Here is an 18,970-nt window from a genome sequence, read left to right as displayed (position 1 = left end):
TTTTTTTTTTTTTTTTTTTTTTTTTTAGCAAATAATCTTCATTTTTGCCCAACGTTAACACCTGGTTTTGTAAATTAAAGTGCTTTCTAATCATATCACTAATAATATTAACCATCATCTCCCCGGTGTTTGATTTAGTGATGCCGTTTTACATGGTTTAAGGCAAAAATAATGTTTGTGCAATTAAATAAAACGCCATGACGTGAAAAGAAAGAACATCCATGCTCTGCGTGATAAACAGCGTTACTCAAGCGATAAAAAATAAAATACCCAGAGGGCTCTCAAATCGGCTCAACACCACACACTCATAGTCACGGGGAATGGTCTTTCGGAGAGTAGTCTGTGCAACGCATCCTATATCGGTATGCACCCTGTATATACAGATCCCTTACGTCTGTCGTTAAGAGTTTAACTTACAGAACATGAAATCTGCCTTGATAAGAGACTTCAATTACCAAGCCAAACAATCTCTCCTCTCTAAATTATTCATCTTAAACACGCTCCACTGCAGATGAGTTGCTGCTCAGATTAAGAAAAATGTTCAAATATTAAATATATATATATATATATATATATATATATATATATATATATATATATATATATATATATATATGTCGGGGTATTATATATATATATTTATGTCGGGGTATTATATATATATATATATATATATATATATATATATATATATATATATATATATGTCGGGGTATATATATATATATATATATATATATATATATATATATATATATATATATAGATATATAATTTTATATATAATACCCCGACATATATATATATATATATATATATATATATATAGATATATAATTTTATATATAATACCCCGACATATATATATATATATATATATATATATATATATATATATATATATATATATATATATATAATATTTTAAGGACATCGAAGAACAAAACGGTCGAATGGAAAACAGTTGCATTTATATGCAGGTAATTAAAAACATCAAGAACTACGATCAACGCAAAGCCCTTAATTCAAAACAAAATTGCTAAGACCACAACCAAACAACGAAATAAATAACTGTTCGAACCAAGCATTAAATACAAATCAATCATAAACATTAGTTCAGCTTATTTATATTACGTGAGGGTTTTTTTTTCTTTTTTCTTTTTTTTTTTTTTTTGCATTCCCCTTTTTTCTTTTATCTTTAACAAACGTTGTATTGTCTTTATGCATTATTGTGCATAAGTTAAATCAGGAATATCTTGTCTAAATAACACATGAGCAGGTTGCTCAAACATCTGCAATAGAGCGTTTCTAACCCCAATTCATTATAGCTCAAGTGACTAAAGACACTGTGATCTAATTACAATAACACTGAATAACCCGAGAGAGATATCAGTCCTGGAAATGTTCAAAGGACTCCTGATTTTACCGACAATCGCATATTAATGATATGCTAAGCAAATGGAGAGAAATAATAATAATTAATAAAACTAATATATATATATATATATATATATATATATATATATATATATATATATATATATATATATATATAATTTATTTATTTTTAAGTTCAAACATTTACCAGCTAAGACGCATACACGCAAAGACTCAGCAAGAATTATTTAATTGCTCCCGCACGCGCAGACTAAAGAACTGGACCGAGTTAATCAATTATTACAATATTGCAAAAGGCACCTCTAAGACCAAACACACACACACGCATGCATATTTTGATCAATTTAACGCACTCAGCTCTCAGGGTGAAATGTCGGCAGACGAATTCAACAGTGCACTGTCATAATATTACAATGGCTCTCAACATAAATCAATCAGCAGTCAGTTCAGTCTTTCAAGACCACAACTGGTTTACATTTAAACAAAACCCCATCTAACAAACAAGCAACCGAGATTAGGTCATTTTCACAATGCAATTTGGAGAAAATGACGGCTTTAGGTGAAATGTGTGTTCTTAATGCCGTTTGTCTATCCTAACCTGGAGGCGCCGCTGATTCAGAGCAGGATGGAGAGGAGAGGGACTCTCCTGCGCACCGAGGATGTGATTGGCTATTTGCACTGACAGCTCCCCCGTTGATTGGCCAGGCACGGAAGCCCGACCCCCTTTCACTCCAGCAAGAGGACCATTCATAAACTAAACAATTCCAGCACTCACGACTGAGTCTGGGCAACTGCACACTGGCGCACAGTTTTCATGCGCAAACACAAGTGAGAGAGATGATGACATGACGCTCGGAGATTTATCCCACAGCTGATACAGGCTTGGCGAACAAGCACCTTTAAAACCCTTCCAAGTTGATCTGGAAAAGTAGAGTCGCATTGCGTTGCATCTCTCTATCCGTTTCCTGACCCAAACTTGACGTCTATCCGCTGCGGGCGCAAACTTCGGTTTTTCTTCTTTTTGCTGGGAGTTTTGCCTCTGGCTTCACCGGTGCGCATTGGATCCATCGGCGTACTGCGAAACTCCGGTCTACAGTCCGGATCTGTGCCCAAACATGATTGCAACGCAAGCAAAGCTGGTTTACCAGCTCAATAAATATTACAACGAGAGATGCCAGGCGCGCAAAGCGGCCATCGCCAAGACCATTCGAGAGGTGTGCAAGGTGGTGTCGGATGTGTTGAAGGAGGTAGAGGTCCAAGAGCCCCGTTTCATCAGCTCTCTGAGCGAGATAGACGCGCGCTATGAGGGCATGGAGGTCATCGCACCCAATGAGTTTGAGGTCGTGCTTTACCTGAACCAGATGGGAGTCTTTAACTTCGTGGATGACGGCTCTCTGCCGGGCTGCGCCGTGCTCAAGCTCAGCGACGGCCGCAAGAGGAGCATGTCTCTGTGGGTGGAGTTCATCACCGCCTCCGGTTATCTCTCCGCCCGAAAGATCCGCTCCCGCTTCCAGACCCTGGTGGCCCAGGCCGTGGATAAATGCAGCTATCGGGACGTGGTTAAAATGGTGGCGGACACGAGCGAAGTGAAACTGCGCATTCGGGAGAGGTATGTGGTGCAAATCACCCCGGCCTTCAAGTGCACGGGCATCTGGCCTAGAAGTGCCGCCCAGTGGCCCATGCCCCACATCCCATGGCCCGGGCCCAACCGGGTGGCGGAGGTGAAAGCAGAGGGTTTTAACCTCCTCTCTAAAGAGTGCTACTCGTTAACGGGGAAACAGAGCTCGGCGGAGAGCGACGCCTGGGTCTTGCAATTTGCTGAGGCCGAGAATAGGCTTCTGATGTCGGGCTGTAGGAAAAAATGCCTCTCAATTCTTAAGACTCTCCGTGACCGACACCTTGAGCTGCCGGGGCAGCCGCTCAATAACTACCACATGAAGACCCTGCTGCTGTACGAGAGCGAGAAACACCCGCGGGAGACCGACTGGGATGAGTCGTGCCTCGGCGACCGTCTGAACGGCATTCTGCTGCAGCTCATCTCCTGTCTCCAGTGCCGCCGGTGCCCACATTACTTCTTACCCAATCTAGACCTGTTTCAGGGTAAACCACACTCAGCGCTGGAGACAGCGGCCAAACAAACCTGGAGACTGGCCAGAGAAATCCTTACCAATGCTAAAAGTTTGGATAAACTGTAAGATGCAAATAAACGAAAAGAAAAACAAAGGACAGTTTGTCGTTTAATATGAACGGGACGTTTGAGATCACATCACTGAAAGTGGCGAGACTGTGATCTTGGTGCTCAGAAATGAATCCGAGAATTTTTTGTTTGAATTATTATTATTTTATTTTTATTTTTTAAATAAAATAAAAAACACGAAGCATTTGCTTTTGCCAAGGTTCTAACGGGACATTGCAAGAGAGAGAGAGAGAGAGAGAGAGAGAGAGAGAAGTTAAGGTACATTTTAAGCTAATTGAAATGATTTTGTTATTTGTTTGAACTCTTTTCACAAAGTGAAAATTTTATTTAAATATATGCACAAGATCTTTAATTGAGAATTACAAAATGTAGCATACCAAGTTCAATTTTTTCCATGATGTGACCGAAAATTGAAAAGTAATAAAATCATGACACGATGATATTTAAACTTGGCATTTGTCATTACTGAATTCACAAACAAACCTCGTGGCCTAATGCAAGAGCAAGACACATGAACACATAAGAGAATAGTTTTGAGATAGTTTGAGAATTGTGTATTGTCTTGCTATTTAGACAAAAACAAAGCTAGATTTAAATACTTAGACGGTGTGTATTTGTGGACTTGTTCATTTTTGGAAACCAAACCCAAAAAAAAAAAATGTTTTCAAGAAATAAATAAGCGTGGTGTTTTGATTTGAGGGGGGGAAAAAATAAAAAGAGATTTATTTCAGAGAGAATAGCAACAAAATAAAGATGATTAAAAAAATAGCAATAATTATCTGCACTGTGCGCGAAAAAGTAAAAAAAAAAAAAAAACATTCGCACTTCTAAATAAAATAAACATAAATATTACAAATTAAATGTAAACAAACGATCTATTTCACATACTGATGGTAGTTAACTGCACTGATTTCAAGAATAATTCAGGGTCAAGTAAATATAAAATGTTCTAATAAGAGATTAAATCTTACAGAACTGTTATTATAATGGTTGACTCATTAGATTATTCACTCTGGAAATCCCAGATAAAATAAAAATAACATATACAAATATAAAAATAATAATAATTATCATTATTTTTAAAACGCAGTTAAAATCATAAAAACTACTATACACTGAAAGAAATGTTTAGACAATTTTTTTTTGCAATAAACAAATACATAATCAACAAAATATAACATAGCTACTTTATTTCTCCATGAAAATTATATACAGTTTACAAATATTTAACTAAAGTAAAAGAGAAAATATATTTAATTGCAAATTATTAATCTAGCTTTTAATAAAATAACTTTATTGAAAAAAGGTTAGATCAAGTGCAAAAGGAGAAAAGGAATTATTAAAATTCAATATTTCTCATTTGTCCTTCCACAGGCTAAACAAAATAATCAGTAAATAAAGCGTTCAGCAGAATGCAAACTGAATTAAGTAATTGTCTTTAAGCATTTGAGTCAATAGTCACGATATTCAGCTGCACAGCTCGGCTATAAGCCAATGGGAACACTTTATTAGCCTTGACCCACATATGTTATGAACAATCGTTACATATGCAACATGCTACGGGGAAAGAGAACACTTTTTACACTTTTCTATGAGCCGGAGAACAACTTCTGTGTTATGACATGACCTTATCAAAGTTATCTTTTACATTTACACAATTAGATAGCAACAAATAGTCAATTTTCACAAACTCTGTGAAACACAGAGGGGACAGAATGCTAATATGAAAAGTACATATTAACAATTCTGTCGAATTGTGAATACACATTAGGATCTTGATCATACTAATGCATGTCACTCCATTTTTAGTATGCACGGCTCATGTGACACTGGGAGTCATTTTGGACTTGTGTAGGACTCTGTCTCTTACCTTGGGATCAATGTTCTTAAAGCTCGGGTCTTCCTCATCCACCTCAAAATATAACTCCAGGGCCGTGATGGACAGTGTGCCATTTATCACGACAGCGGGTGCAACCAGCTGTGCGCTGGTGCTCAGGTTAACAGGCCCTGGTGATCACAGACCAGCACATTGGTTAGTGTGTGTGTGTGTGTGTGTGTGTGTGTGTGTGTGTGTGTGCCTCCCCCACCCTCTACTGCCCTTGGCATTCAAACCGTTTCAAAGGAGTACAGAGTGTTTACTTGTAACACATAAACTCAACAAGGGCCCATATCAACTTCCTGCTAGAACCTCTGTAGTTTTAATAAGCTTAAAAAAATGCCTCCAAAATAAAACTACAGTTATATAAGGAAAACTGGTTTTAAGTCAAATGATTAAGCCATTAAAAAAACACATTTTAAACACTTGTTTAATATTCTGACTTGGAATTAATTATACTTTATTTCATATACAATTCAAAAAATATATATAATCTTACTGATGTAAAAAAAATAATGCTATACTGTATTCCCTATATAATATTACAATCTTCTGCATATTACTGTTTAGCAAAAAGAGTGCATAAATAAATAAATACATACATAAAAAAATTCATTATTAATTCAAATTAATTAAAAAAGTATTTCATTTAAAAAAAATAAAAATAATAAAATACTCAAAAGCGTCGAATTCATTCAATTTAAACCATAAATAGGATTACCCGTTTAAGCGATTCATCCGTCATAAAAACGCGATAGTCGAGCTGGTCAAAGAGCGCTGAAATCCGCTGTCAATCAGTGTGCATTGATTGCGGGCTTTGGGTTTAATCTGTCATCAATCTTAATTTATGCCAACATGACAATGCTGAAGGGCTTCTCTGGGGAGTTTCTGCCTCTCTCTACATGCACAAAAGCACCGGATTTGCGCCTCCAAACTGGAGCTCCGGGCCGTACTAGGGCCTATGTTGCAGTCAGAAGCCCATGTTTGATTTCCCCAAGCACCCTTCAGTTCACAAACGGGTGGCATGATCAGATATGTTCATCAGCATGTAATCCGGGGGAGAAATAAAATTGTTCCCGCTAAACCGAGACGCATTCAATTGCACTTGCCAAGTGGATGATCGGCAACGGGACGGGTCTACAATATAGTTTGCACTTTTATATTTGGCTATATGGCTGACTATATGTTTAATTCTACTGCCTGATATGAGATCAAGAATTCCGATTGGCACGTGATGAATAGGAGTCCGCTTCAATCAATCAAATCAATCAATCATATTTATTTACAGAGCACTTTAAAAACTGTGCAATACTAAAAAAATGTATGTATATTATAAATAATTATGAAACACATAAGCTAAAAAGTACAAGTGAGCTTCAGTGTTTATTGAAAAGTTTAACGTCATCTTCAAAACATTATAGGCCTATAATAACGAATAAATTATCGTCCCATATATATATATATAAACTTTACTATCCATTTAGACATTTACTCCACATGGAAAACAATCGGAGACCTCATGAAAATATGCGTCTACTGAAACCTTCCAGAAATCAACAACAACAACAACAACAACAAACAAACTTGTTGTTGTCTTTCGGTTGGCAGTGAGCCGGTTCACAAGTACCGGTGATTGCAAAAGTCTGCCGTTTATACAATAAAGTCGTCGTCTAGACACATCAATATGAACGAAGTTGAAAAACATTTTCATGAATATTTTACCCCATTTGTATTCATATTAATTGTAAACAAGGGGTCGATGTTTTGGTAATTCCTTTACATTCCTGTGATGACTGCGGGACTTGGAGGCCTCTCTCAAATCTAACCCGATCACAGGCCGCTAATGAGAGAGGACTGCCAGTGATAATGGTGTGACCCCCTCATTAACAAGGGGGGCGCTTGCAGTGTGGATGCCAGGATGACAGGCCATCTCCTATCGCGCGACGCGACAAACGAGGAGGCTAGCGTAACCAACGCGCGCTGCAATGTAACCAGCGTTGTTGATTATAATGAGCGTGTATAAAGATCGCACGCATGCAGCCAGCGTACAAAGCTTGGGTGATGACGGGAGCGTCGCGTCGCGTGGCTTGCAGAGAAGATGCGACTCTACCTGTGAGGTTCTCCAGCTCTTTTTCCTCCAGAGATGAGAGAGTGTCATCATCCTCCAGGAGCAGCTCACTCTCCGAGTTCTGGTTCCCCAGCACTGAACTCCTGATGGACTGTTTGCCCTTCAGCACGTCTTCCTCTGGAGCTGCAGAAAACAAGACACAAGATACTCCTTCAACTGCGCAAAAACTGTTTTACTCAGGTACGGAGCCAGTACAAGACATAAATGATCTTTTATTTATTTATTTATTTTAGTTATTTAAAACTAAAATTAAATTTGTTGTTACTTTAATAGTATAAAACCCATAAGGGATAACACTCAACTCACATGTAGGCTACACTGTAAAAAAATAAATAAAATAAAATGTCAGTAATTTTAACAGTAAAAGACTGTAAAAATGCTACAGTAAAAAAATAACTTAACTGGTAAAAAGGTAGTTACCTTAAAATTTACAGTACAAAATTGTAATATATTTAAAAAGTCAATATATGTAGTTTTACTGAAAACATTTTGTAAAAATATTTTTTTTTAGATGTAAAAAGTCTGATTTTCCAGTATAATTAACGGTAACAACACTGTAAAAAATGTCTGTAATTTTAACGGTAAAAGACTGTAAAAATGCTACAGAAATAAAACGTTAATTGATTAACGAATATTAACTGTAAAATATACAGTACATTTTTTTATATATATTTTAAAAGACAATACAGTAGTTTTTACAATAAAATGTTGTAAAAATTACATTTTTTAGATGTGAAAAAGTATGATTTTCCTGTATAATTAATGGTAAAAAAAAAAAAAAAAAAAAAAAAAAAGGTCATTATGTTTAACAAGAGAGTACATTTACTTTTTACAGTCAATTATTGTTAAAATTACAGTAAAAAGCAGTAATCTGGCATTCCCACAATTCCCTGCGTGACCCATTACATTTCATTATATTTTATGGGAATAGTTCTGTTTCTTCTTATTTTTAATATCAGTTATCTACACTGGGGTGTTCTGTTTTATATTTAATGTAGTTTAGTTAATGTTTAATGCATTATTTAAATGTCACATGTGTTACCCTGATGGTGTTTAGTGTTTGTGTGAGTGACACTGAGCACTGTCTCTACATGTTTATTAGTTATTACTCCTGGAAGAGCCACTATTGGTGAACTTCATGTCATCATGTGCTCTTCTGTAGTTACTACAGTGATTAACAATACATTATAAAGTAAAAAGCAGATTTTTACAGTTCAAGAAGGCTGATATCAAGTTTATGATGTTTTTTTTTTTTTTTACTGTAAATTTAACAGAATATTTTTTTTTTTTACAGTGCCATCATGCCATGTAAATTACAACAGTTTTAAACTGTAAAATGTACAGGTTGTTCTGTAAAGCTGTTTAAATTTTTACTGTATTTTTTACACCATTATTCTGGCAACCACAGCAGCCAAATTTGTTTTGTAAAAACAACAGGATTTTTTTTACAGTGAATTTATTAGACATGTACTTTTTACAGTAAATTATCGTAGTAAAATATAGTAAAATCGAGCGTTCCCAGAATTCCCTGCGTGACCCATTACATTTAATTATATTTCATGGTAATAGTTCTGTTTCTTCTTATTTTTAATATCAGTTGCTGTATGTACTTCGGAGTGTTCTGTGTTATATTTAATGTAGTTTAGATAATGTTTAATGCATTATTTAAATTTCACGTGTCACCCTGATGGTGTTTAGTGTTTGTGCGAGTGACACATTTCGACATGTTTATTGATTATTGTTTCTGGAAGAGCCAATTTTGATGTCATCATGTGCTCTTCTGTTATTACTACGGTGATTAACAATACATTATAAATAAATAAAAATAAAAAAAGCAGATTTTTACAGTTTCAGAAAGTTAATCAATCAAGTTTATCATTTAACGACGATAATGCACCGTAAAATATACAGGCATTAAAATTACATCCCGTAAAGCCTGAAATGTGGTTACCGTATTTTTTTACAATGAATTTCTGGCAACCACAGCTGCCAGTTTTTTACCGTAAATTTAACAGGATTTTTTTTATTTTTATTTTACAGTGTATTCATATGGTTTTTGGTTGTTCCAAAAAACTTTTTGAGCGTCTAATTCACATTAAAGTGCAAAATCCGCATTAGCCAAAAATTATTTTATAGGCCGAATAGTTTATAGCCAGTCTCCAACACTGTCACTTAATTTCAATTTTTTTTTTTAAAGTTTGAATATCATATATTAAATATATAAAATAACTTTATGGCATATTTGATCAAAATATCTTAAGAATGATAAAGAAAAGCATTAAAACGTTTATCCTCATTTCTTTTATTTGTACTTTTTCTTTCTTTGGCATGTTTGTTTTGCCTGATCATTTAAAATAGCACATTTCAAAACAACAAATACACATATGAGTGACCAAATTAAGTGTCCATAAAACACTTGTTTTTTAAAAAAAACGAGATTAGTTTGTGAAGTTCACAAAGGATGTTCTTGTTTATATGCAGATGATGGGGCTATAACAGAGCTACTCGTTTCCTTAATAAAATGAAAACAAATTTACATTTGCGAGTAAACAGAAAGCCCATGGCCAGACAAATATTCTGCTCTATTTGCCAGGCTAATCTCTGACAAAACTGAGAAGTGGCCCTTTCTGATATCCATCGTACGTGATTTGAGGTTCTGCATAGATTATTTAAGAAAAATGCTAATCTGTAAACATTTACAGAGCACTGCATTCCCAAGTGGTGAGGGGCAGAATTGGGTCTACAGTAGACACAAAGGCAATCCTTCATTTATGTAAACAGAGAGGTGACGGAGCAAACTCTCATCAGACTGCTTTGGAGAGTTCAATCTGTAGAGGCCCACTGGAACTATACACAGAGTCCACTCCAGAACGGCATGGACACAGAACCATGTGACCTCTGCCCCCTCTCTCCAGATACATCACCTGAGGGGGTATGTATGTGCATTTGAAGCAAAACCCTGAGACAACTTTTTATAAATAGACCAACTAAACCATTAGAAAAGCAGAGCAAAGAAATCTCTTGTCATGGAAAGTATTCTGGTGCACTGATATTTAGAACGGTCTTCCTGTAATTAATTCTCCCCAGAGTATTTGTAGTTAGCAGCAGTGAAATTACTACCAGCTTCCTAATACATACCACATGCCTGTGTGTTCACACCAGACAGAGTGGACATAAGGATCGAACCGAAAAAAAAAATAAAGGTTACTTCTGTGCATTCTGCCACACTAATATTTACTAACATTTATGTATGAACATGTCTGAAGTTAACGGAGCTAAAGGGTCAATTCTACACAAAGCTCAGAGATTTATACAGGCAAGCTTGCTCTAACTGTTTCATATATGTACCCCACCCACCCAAAAAACAAACAAAGAACTATAAATTAGTTCAGATTAATTGCAAGCTTTCAAAAATAAAATATAACAATAATAATAATAATGAATGCAATTACTCGTGCTTCTTGGGGCAGGAAAACTTGAATGAGAATGATGATCACATATTAACATGAATATATAAGACAACAATAGAAAAAAATGTATATATATATATATATATATATATATATATATATATATATATATATATATATATATATATAAAACACAAATGTATACAACAAGACAACATACATTTGTAATTCTAGCAGATGAAAATATATTTAAAACAAAAATTTTTTTTATTTAAATTCCATAGTTAATTTTGAGCACTTTATTTTAAAGTTTAGATTTGGCTATTAAATATCAATAAGGACTTAAAGAATGTAACAGATGACTTCAGTGTTGTTGCACTGCAAGCTTCTGCTTTATAATGACGTCCAATCAAACCGTACTACAGCAGACTCAAAAACGCAAAACAAAAGCTGTGTTAGGAAAAACGGCAGGGAAGAACGACCAGTGCTCCTAAATGACTCAAAAACTCATGTTGTAAGATTACATTCACACATCAGCTTTACTTAAATAGCTCATTTATTCCCCTCATTCAGCAAATGCTAATGTAAATACATGCAGTTGCGTTACACTTTTAAGCTCCGTTTCCCTTTTCCGTGCAGGTTCAAATGCTCATTTATATGCGACTAAAGGGCAGAGTGAGGCAAAGCAATTAAATTGTCAGAATTAACGAATTTGTTTTTAACAAGAGTGCAGCCAGGAGTGAAGTCAGGAGGTGCTTATTGATCACAGGAACAGAGACATTAGTCTTCAGGTATTTACACTCCTTTGAGTTCCCAAACACCATAGCCCCCACCCAGCTGAATCAATCCTATAGAAAAGATGGCGCTTTCCAGCCATAAATACATAACTTCCCAAACTACCAGCCATCCATCTGCCTTAGGTGTGTAAATTGCACCACTGTTTCATGGCTGGCGATGAACGATCACAATTGTGCATGTGTAAAAAGGGGATTTTTTATGTAATGTTTTATTTTGAGTGATGAAAACAAAAAGCCATTTGTAAAGAAAGCGTTCTATATTAATCTAAAAATATTCAATATGTTGCTTCTTTAAAACTGTGGATTACAGTCGGTATTTGGGGAAAAAAGATATGTGCTGCAGTGTCTTAAAGGAATAGTTTACCCAAAAATGAAAATTCTCTCATTATTTATTCACCCTCATGATATCCCAGGTGTGTTTGACTTTCTTTCTTCAGCAGAACACATTTGAAGATAAAGTAGAAAAATATCTCAGCTCAGTAGGTCCTTATAATGCAAGTGAATGGAGATTTCTCTTTTGAAGCTCCAAAATCACAGACAGTCAGCAGAAATGTCATTGATACAACTCCAGCGGTTAAATTAATGTCTTCTAAAGGAACACGATCACTTTTGGTGCGAAAAAGAGAAATATGTAAGTACTTTTTTAAACTCTAAATCATACATCCGGTGAGCAGCGCTGTTTACAAGTGAGAAGGAGGAACGCTGTACAGTAGCTTGGTTGGTTTTGGTTTAGATCTGTATTTATCTGTTTCTTTACTCACAATGGTGCGTTTGTGTGCTTATCCTGGATGTCTCAACCGAGTGGATAACGTGAGATTACGTCGGTATCCATGGCAACGCGAATATGTCACACCAGAGACCGTGTGATCTCCACCCTCTCGTGAAGCCTAATGGAAGCATTGGTTTATAGTTAAAAAGTACTTAAATATTGATATTTTTTCACACCAAAAGTGATAGAGTCGCTTTAGAAGATATTAAGTTACCACTGGAGTCGTATGGATGACGTTTATGCTGACTGTCTGTGATTTTTGGAGCTTCAAAAGAGAAATCTCCATTCACTTGCATTTTAAGGACCTACTGAGCTGAGATATTCTTACTATTTTTCTTCAAACGTGTTCTGCTGAAGAAAGTCATACACACCTGAGATATCATGAGGGTGAATAAATAATGAGAGAATTTTCAGTTTTGCGTGAACTATCCCTTTAATTATATAGTTTAACATTTTGACATATGTTGTGTCATGCTTTGAACTGAATAAGTGTGCTAAATAACAAAAACACTCTCTATTTATATATTAATGCTGGAAATGAAAGTCTGATTTTCTCTTCCACGTCATGATAATAGTCACAGACAGATATGATCCCTGTGTTCTGTTTGAAAACTTGAAATCTTGGCTACGCCTTTCATTCCACTTTTGCAACAAATTTAGGGTCAGCAGAAAAGACAAGCTTTCTGTGGAGGAGGGGGGAATGCAAACATCTAGTTATAAGCATCAATTAACTTTGCAAGTATCTTTCTGTTCAGTGATGTTTGTTCACTTTTTCCTCTCCCATCCTCAATGAGTTCATTTAAGAAACTTAATTCATATTAATTTAGTAATTAATAATAAATACATTTCTGCCAAATGCAGAATTTAGGGCTGTCACGATTATGAAATTTGGCTGACGATTAATTGTCAAACAAATAATTGTGATTATGACAATTAATAGTCTGTTTTAAGGGCTTTCACGATTAATTGTTATATACATTTTGATATTTCTTAAGGTGTATGTGTGCTTCAAACACCTTAAGATACCTTTTTGACATATTTTCCTTCAAATATATAAATCTAATAATAAAATAGGGATATATGATTTCCTTTTAAGGCTTTAAAAACTTATGATGAATGAATCAAAATATTTCTAAATACTTAAAATATGTCTCTCTTTTTGCTCAACTTTAGCTTTGGTCAATTTTACATTTACATTGTTGTTTTTGGAATTATATTACATAAAAACATATTATATAAAATATTAATTTTTATTATATTATATTATGCAATCGTAAATTATTTCTGTCCTAATTTCTTAATAAAACAATTATTATTAAAAAAACATTATATTTAATTTTTTAAATAATAAATATTATATTAACTATTTATTTGTATTATATTTATATTATATTATATTATGCAATCGTACGTTATTTCTGTCCTAATTTCTTCATAAAACAATTATTATTAAAAAAAAATTATATTTAATTTTTTAAATAATAAATATTATATTAACTATTTATTTGTATTATATTTATATTATATTATATTATGCAATTGTAAGGAATTTCTGTCCTAATTTCTTCACTTTCACATGTTATTTTAATGCTCTTTGATTAAATCCATGAGCTCTTAAGCAAAACCTTTGAGATTTCGTTTCATCATTTTATCGCTCCACAGAAATAGAGTAACTGGGTGCGTCTCCTCATCTGTATCACCACGTGTCATTAACACTGAGCATATAAACCCCATATGGCCAGTTATATTTGTCATTACATGATCGTTTAAAGTGAAGCCGGAGCGGTATATTCATTCGTTTATATTTTTGCTGGAGTCTCTGCTGACGGCGCGTGCATCTGAGCGCTTGAGAAGCAGTTCACGTGCTCTTCCGGACAGGAACTGATCTGGTTAACGTCCGCGTTGCGGCTCAGTGACGCTCGGCGTTCAGCTGAATGACACACAGATTGCATGGTGTTCATGGCATTTATCTATTCCCTTAAAATCCCCTTATTTTGCAAATTAAGAGTAATCTGAAGTGCACAATCGATCAGACGATTATTTAATAATCATGACAGGCCAAGATGATTTATTGAACTGATACTTTGAACTTCTAATTTATACTTTTGAACTTATAATAGTTTATTACTGAAAATACACACTTTAGTGACAATGGCTGTTTTTGTGTTTATCTTGTACAGGTTTTTATGTACAATTAATATTTGCACATAAATACGGATGGATTGATTATTTCCTGCACTGGACAGTCACTGGGGAAACATTCAAATATAATGAAGGGTTTTAAGGCCTCAAAGCTTTAGGTTCCATTTCAAAGGGGATCCTAAGTGTTCCTTAAGGAACACTAGAACTTAACCAAGTCCAAAGTTACCAAAAGAAAGAGGGAGGAATAGGGAGAAGAAAAAGTGGAAGAGTAAAGAAAGAGAAATCACCGGATCCCCTTAGGGCCCTCCGTCCAGCTGCATATTATGACCATTAGGGCGGCCCATCGGTCTCTGAGGATGCTGCGATTCAGAGCACTTATTGCTTTAAGATCACATTCTTATTGACTTCTGTCACATTGGTCGTTTGTCTTGAGGACCTATGTCAGTCTAAGGGGGGACTAACCGGTGACATATTGGAGACATTTTCTCTCAGAAATGGCCCCGTTTCTGAGGGGTGCAATAGGTTAAGCTGCTCAAATCTAAGTACTGAATGGCACTGCTACCTCTCAGGGTGGCTCACACAAAAGATGAGGCAGAAGCCTGCAAAATATTTTAACTCTCATATGTTATATGCATTGTTGCACAGGATGAAGAAACAGAGCAGTGCTCTATTTAAACACAACACCACAAACCAAAAAAGAGATAAAGTATTAAAATCAGATGCACTTTCTTTAGCCAAAGGACACAGAAGCAACTGCAAAGACAGCTTAAGACCAAATAAATCATTAATACCTCAATGAAGTTTAATAATCAATAATATCATGTTTGTTGTGATGGTGGTGGTGGGGTGGGGGACCACGAACAATTTGGGGTTATGAAAGGGGTCCTTCGTTCAAAAAACTTTTGAGAAACCCTGATATTTTATGCATATGTGTATCAAATATAGTAAACATCACTAAATCAAATTAACTCCAACAAGTCCACACATCTAAACAACACACAAAGCCTTCACCGCTAGTACTCTTGACTAATTTCACAGCTCTACTTACCGGTTATACCAGTGGCTGACATGCATGAGAAGAAAGGGACACAGAGTGACAATTTAAGAACACTTAGCACTATTTAAATACCTGAGCTAATGAGAGGAATTAGTGCAATCACATTATCTGAGAAACAAAGGCCTGGAGTACAGTGAGGGAGCGTAAGGGTAAGATATAAGACAATAGCTAACTTAATGATAATGTTTTGTTTTTTAACTAAGTCTTATACTATAAAAGTTTTCTGGTGACTGTAGCTTTAATCTTAACAGCCATGTACATGTTCTCACAGGGCTTAAAGCGTCACAGGTCTACAGACCGGGCCGTGTTTGTGTGTGAAAGAGCGGAAGTGTAAAAGAGAGAGAGTGTGTGACTATGTATTACCCACCATGCTCTGCAGCAGCCTTGAGCGTGGCCTCAGAGTGTGTGGACCCAAACGGGTTCCTGATGAAGCGCCGACGTCTCCTCAGGTCATCCTCCCAGTAGTCCAGGCGCCAGAACTCCCGCAGTCTGCTGCCGAGAGGAAGAGAGAGAGGGAGAGCGAGTAAGAAAGAGAGAGAGAGAGCAAGAGAGCGCAAGAGCAAGAGAGCGAGAGAGAGCAAGAGAGAGAGAGAGAGAGAGAGAGAGCGAGAGAGAGCGAGAGAGAGAGCGAGAGAGAGAGAGCGAGAGAGAGAGAGAGAGGCACATGTGTTAGAAATTAGCCGATCCAGTGTGAAGTGGCACCGGCAGAGCTGCATAATACCGGCCTTGTTTTGCTGCAGCCCTCTGCAGTGCAAAGTGCAGAAACTGAGGATAGGCTGAAATGCGATCAGATAATAATAATTATGTATGCAAAACAACAAAATTAAAATAAACTGTGATAATGTTTGTTGCCAAATATCAAAGTATGGACAGTGCTTTTTCATTTTTTCAAATTGTTCAAAGGGGCAAATTTTGCTTCATTCACAGTTTATATATACACATATTAATATTCCTACAGTTTTCACATTCAGTGGGGGAGCCATATATGTATATATATATATATATATATAGTTTAAAAACTGAATATACATTTAAGTTCAAACTAAATATGTTATATTTGAATAAAAACACTATAAATGTAAATTAATTTTTGATCAAATCAAAAAGCTCTTACTTCACTTTTGATAGTGATACCTTCAGCTCAGTGAGTCAAATGTTGATTCAGTAGCCGCCCTGACTGATTCATTGAGTAATTTAGTGACGATTTCGTCAGACTGATTAAAACCTGTAACATGTGAGTTTATGAGTCTTTTCAAATACCGGTTCAAAAGAGTCATTTGCTCATGAATCGGAATAAACTGGTTCAGCTGTTCTGCATGCATGCAACTCAATAGAAAGACGTGTTTTATTGACATTGCTTTGCAATACACAGTCTTTTTTATCTCATTGCATTTATTTTAGACTGAAAGATCACAACTTGGGTAAAATGTACAAAAAAATATTTAAAATGGGGGGCCTGGGTAGCTCAGCGAGTAAAGACGCTGACTATCACACCTGGAGTCATGAGTTCGAATCCAGGGTGTGCTGAGTGACTCCAGCCAGGTCTCCTAAGCAACCAAATTGGCCCGGTTGCTAGAGAGGGTAGAGTCACATGGGGTAACCTCCTCGTGGTCACTATAATGTGGTTCTTGCTCTCGGTGGGGCGCGTGGTGAGTTAAGCGTGGATGCCGCGGAGAATAGCGTGAAGCCTCCACACGCACTACGTCTCTGCGGTAACGCGCTCAACATGCCACGTGATAAGATGCGCGGATTGACGGTCTCAGACGCGGAGGCAACTGAGATTTGTCCTCCGCCACCCGGATTGAGGCAAGTCACCACGCCACCACGAGGACTTAGAGCGCATTGGGAATTGGGCATTCCAAATTGGGGAGATAAAGGGGGGGAAATTATATAAAATATATATATATATATATTGATCTTTTCATTTTAATACTTGCCTTTTTCATTTTTAGGGGTGTGTACCACTATGCAACAAGGCTGGAGCACAGTCATTGTACATTATCTTAATAGAAACAGACAGCAGCGGCACTACATGAGCTAAAATTTAGTTATGCACATACACATACAAGTCCTAATTATGAAAGGCAAAATAAAAAAAATAAAAAAGTCACATACACAATCCAATCTAGAAATGTTTGTCCTTGGGAGTAACTCCATAACCTTGGCCTGCGACGAAGAAGAGGCCCAAATTTCTCCAGCACTTCAAGAATTGAGATGAGAGCTAAATACATCACAATGTGGATCAGGCTGCTGATACAGCAATCCAGCACGCGCTCACACACACACACACACACACACACACACACACACACATGCACACAGTAAGACAGTGTTGTGGTTCCAGGCAAATTTTTGGGCCCAGCAGGACACCTTATAGCAGGACTGCTGATCTGAGCAGAGGAGAGCGAGTGCATTTAACTCAACATCCTTTGCCTGTTTTTGTGGTTTCTCTCAGTGCATGTAAAATTGTTAACTTTTAATGAAGGTACTGTCACGCGAACAGTAATAACATATTACTCCATTTAGATTCAAAGAGCTTTAATTAAAATAATCTCTTTAAATATTCATTATGTTTAGCCCCCTGAGGCACAGTACACCACAAGGAAAATACATTTCTCGCCCCATAAATGAGTTTAATCCACAAAAGCTTACTTAATTTGAAAAAGGAGAAAAAAAGGAACTAATTCCAGGCTAGGGGTGGGAAGAGTGTAATTTGTCAAATCATTATTACACTCATTTTTCTGCCGTAATGCAGATCGGCATTAGCAATTAATTACGCACACGCAAACAAAAGTGCGGTTTTCAAGGAAGGACGTGATAAAATGGTGCTGCAATGAATCCATGAATATTGACAAAAATAAATGATCACGTTCCACACAGGACAGATCCCTGAACGTGGGCTGGTGGATCCTCGGCGATCAAGTGAGCGAGAGGGGCTCCGTTGGGGGGACGACAGTGAATGGCTTTAACAGTGGCTCTGTAGCCGTCCGACAGCTGACTTACTGTAGGCGCGATAAAATATAACTCTCCAAGTCCATTCTGCTCTATGGAAGTGAGAAGAAGTTTTATCGTGCAACAGGGCCTCCACACCCAGGCCAAATAAATCAAGATAACGGCCACTTAAGAACCCTCCCCTGTGCTCACCTTCTTTTTTACGCCTGCATACTTTAACAATCGCCAGCAAACATGCTATTAT

General features: G+C 36.3%; 2 protein-coding genes across 3 annotated transcripts in view; one reads left to right on the top strand and one right to left on the bottom strand.

Annotated features, from left to right (window-relative positions):
* The window catches only part of lrba (LPS responsive beige-like anchor protein), a 329,573-nt gene that overhangs the window by 129,200 nt on the left and 181,403 nt on the right, over nucleotides 1-18,970 (bottom strand). For both annotated transcript variants that reach the window (XM_051704960.1, XM_051704961.1), the window contains exons 37-39: nucleotides 16,142-16,266; nucleotides 7,582-7,722; nucleotides 5,466-5,602 (exon numbers count right to left, since the gene is read on the bottom strand). In XM_051704960.1, the coding sequence (XP_051560920.1) occupies nucleotides 5,466-5,602; nucleotides 7,582-7,722; nucleotides 16,142-16,266 (403 nt within the window). The remainder of the gene's footprint in view (nucleotides 1-5,465; nucleotides 5,603-7,581; nucleotides 7,723-16,141; nucleotides 16,267-18,970) is intronic.
* On the top strand, nucleotides 1,629-4,092 carry LOC127445185 (protein mab-21-like 2). Its single transcript, XM_051705058.1, has one exon. It carries the CDS (start codon nucleotides 2,514-2,516, stop codon nucleotides 3,591-3,593), a length of 1,080 nt encoding a protein of 359 aa, XP_051561018.1. The 5' UTR covers nucleotides 1,629-2,513; the 3' UTR covers nucleotides 3,594-4,092.

The sequence above is a fragment of the Myxocyprinus asiaticus genome, chromosome 8, assembly GCF_019703515.2.
Source record: "Myxocyprinus asiaticus isolate MX2 ecotype Aquarium Trade chromosome 8, UBuf_Myxa_2, whole genome shotgun sequence".
Lineage (NCBI taxonomy): Eukaryota > Metazoa > Chordata > Actinopteri > Cypriniformes > Catostomidae > Myxocyprinus > Myxocyprinus asiaticus.
Note: the sequence above shows the minus strand (reverse complement) of the source record. Positions and strands in the feature narration are given on the sequence as shown.

Excerpts from the sequence above, each read along its gene's own strand:
- LOC127445185 (XM_051705058.1), top strand. The coding sequence starts at position 2,514 with ATGATTGCAACGCAAGCAAAGCTGGTTTACCAGCTCAATAAATATTAC.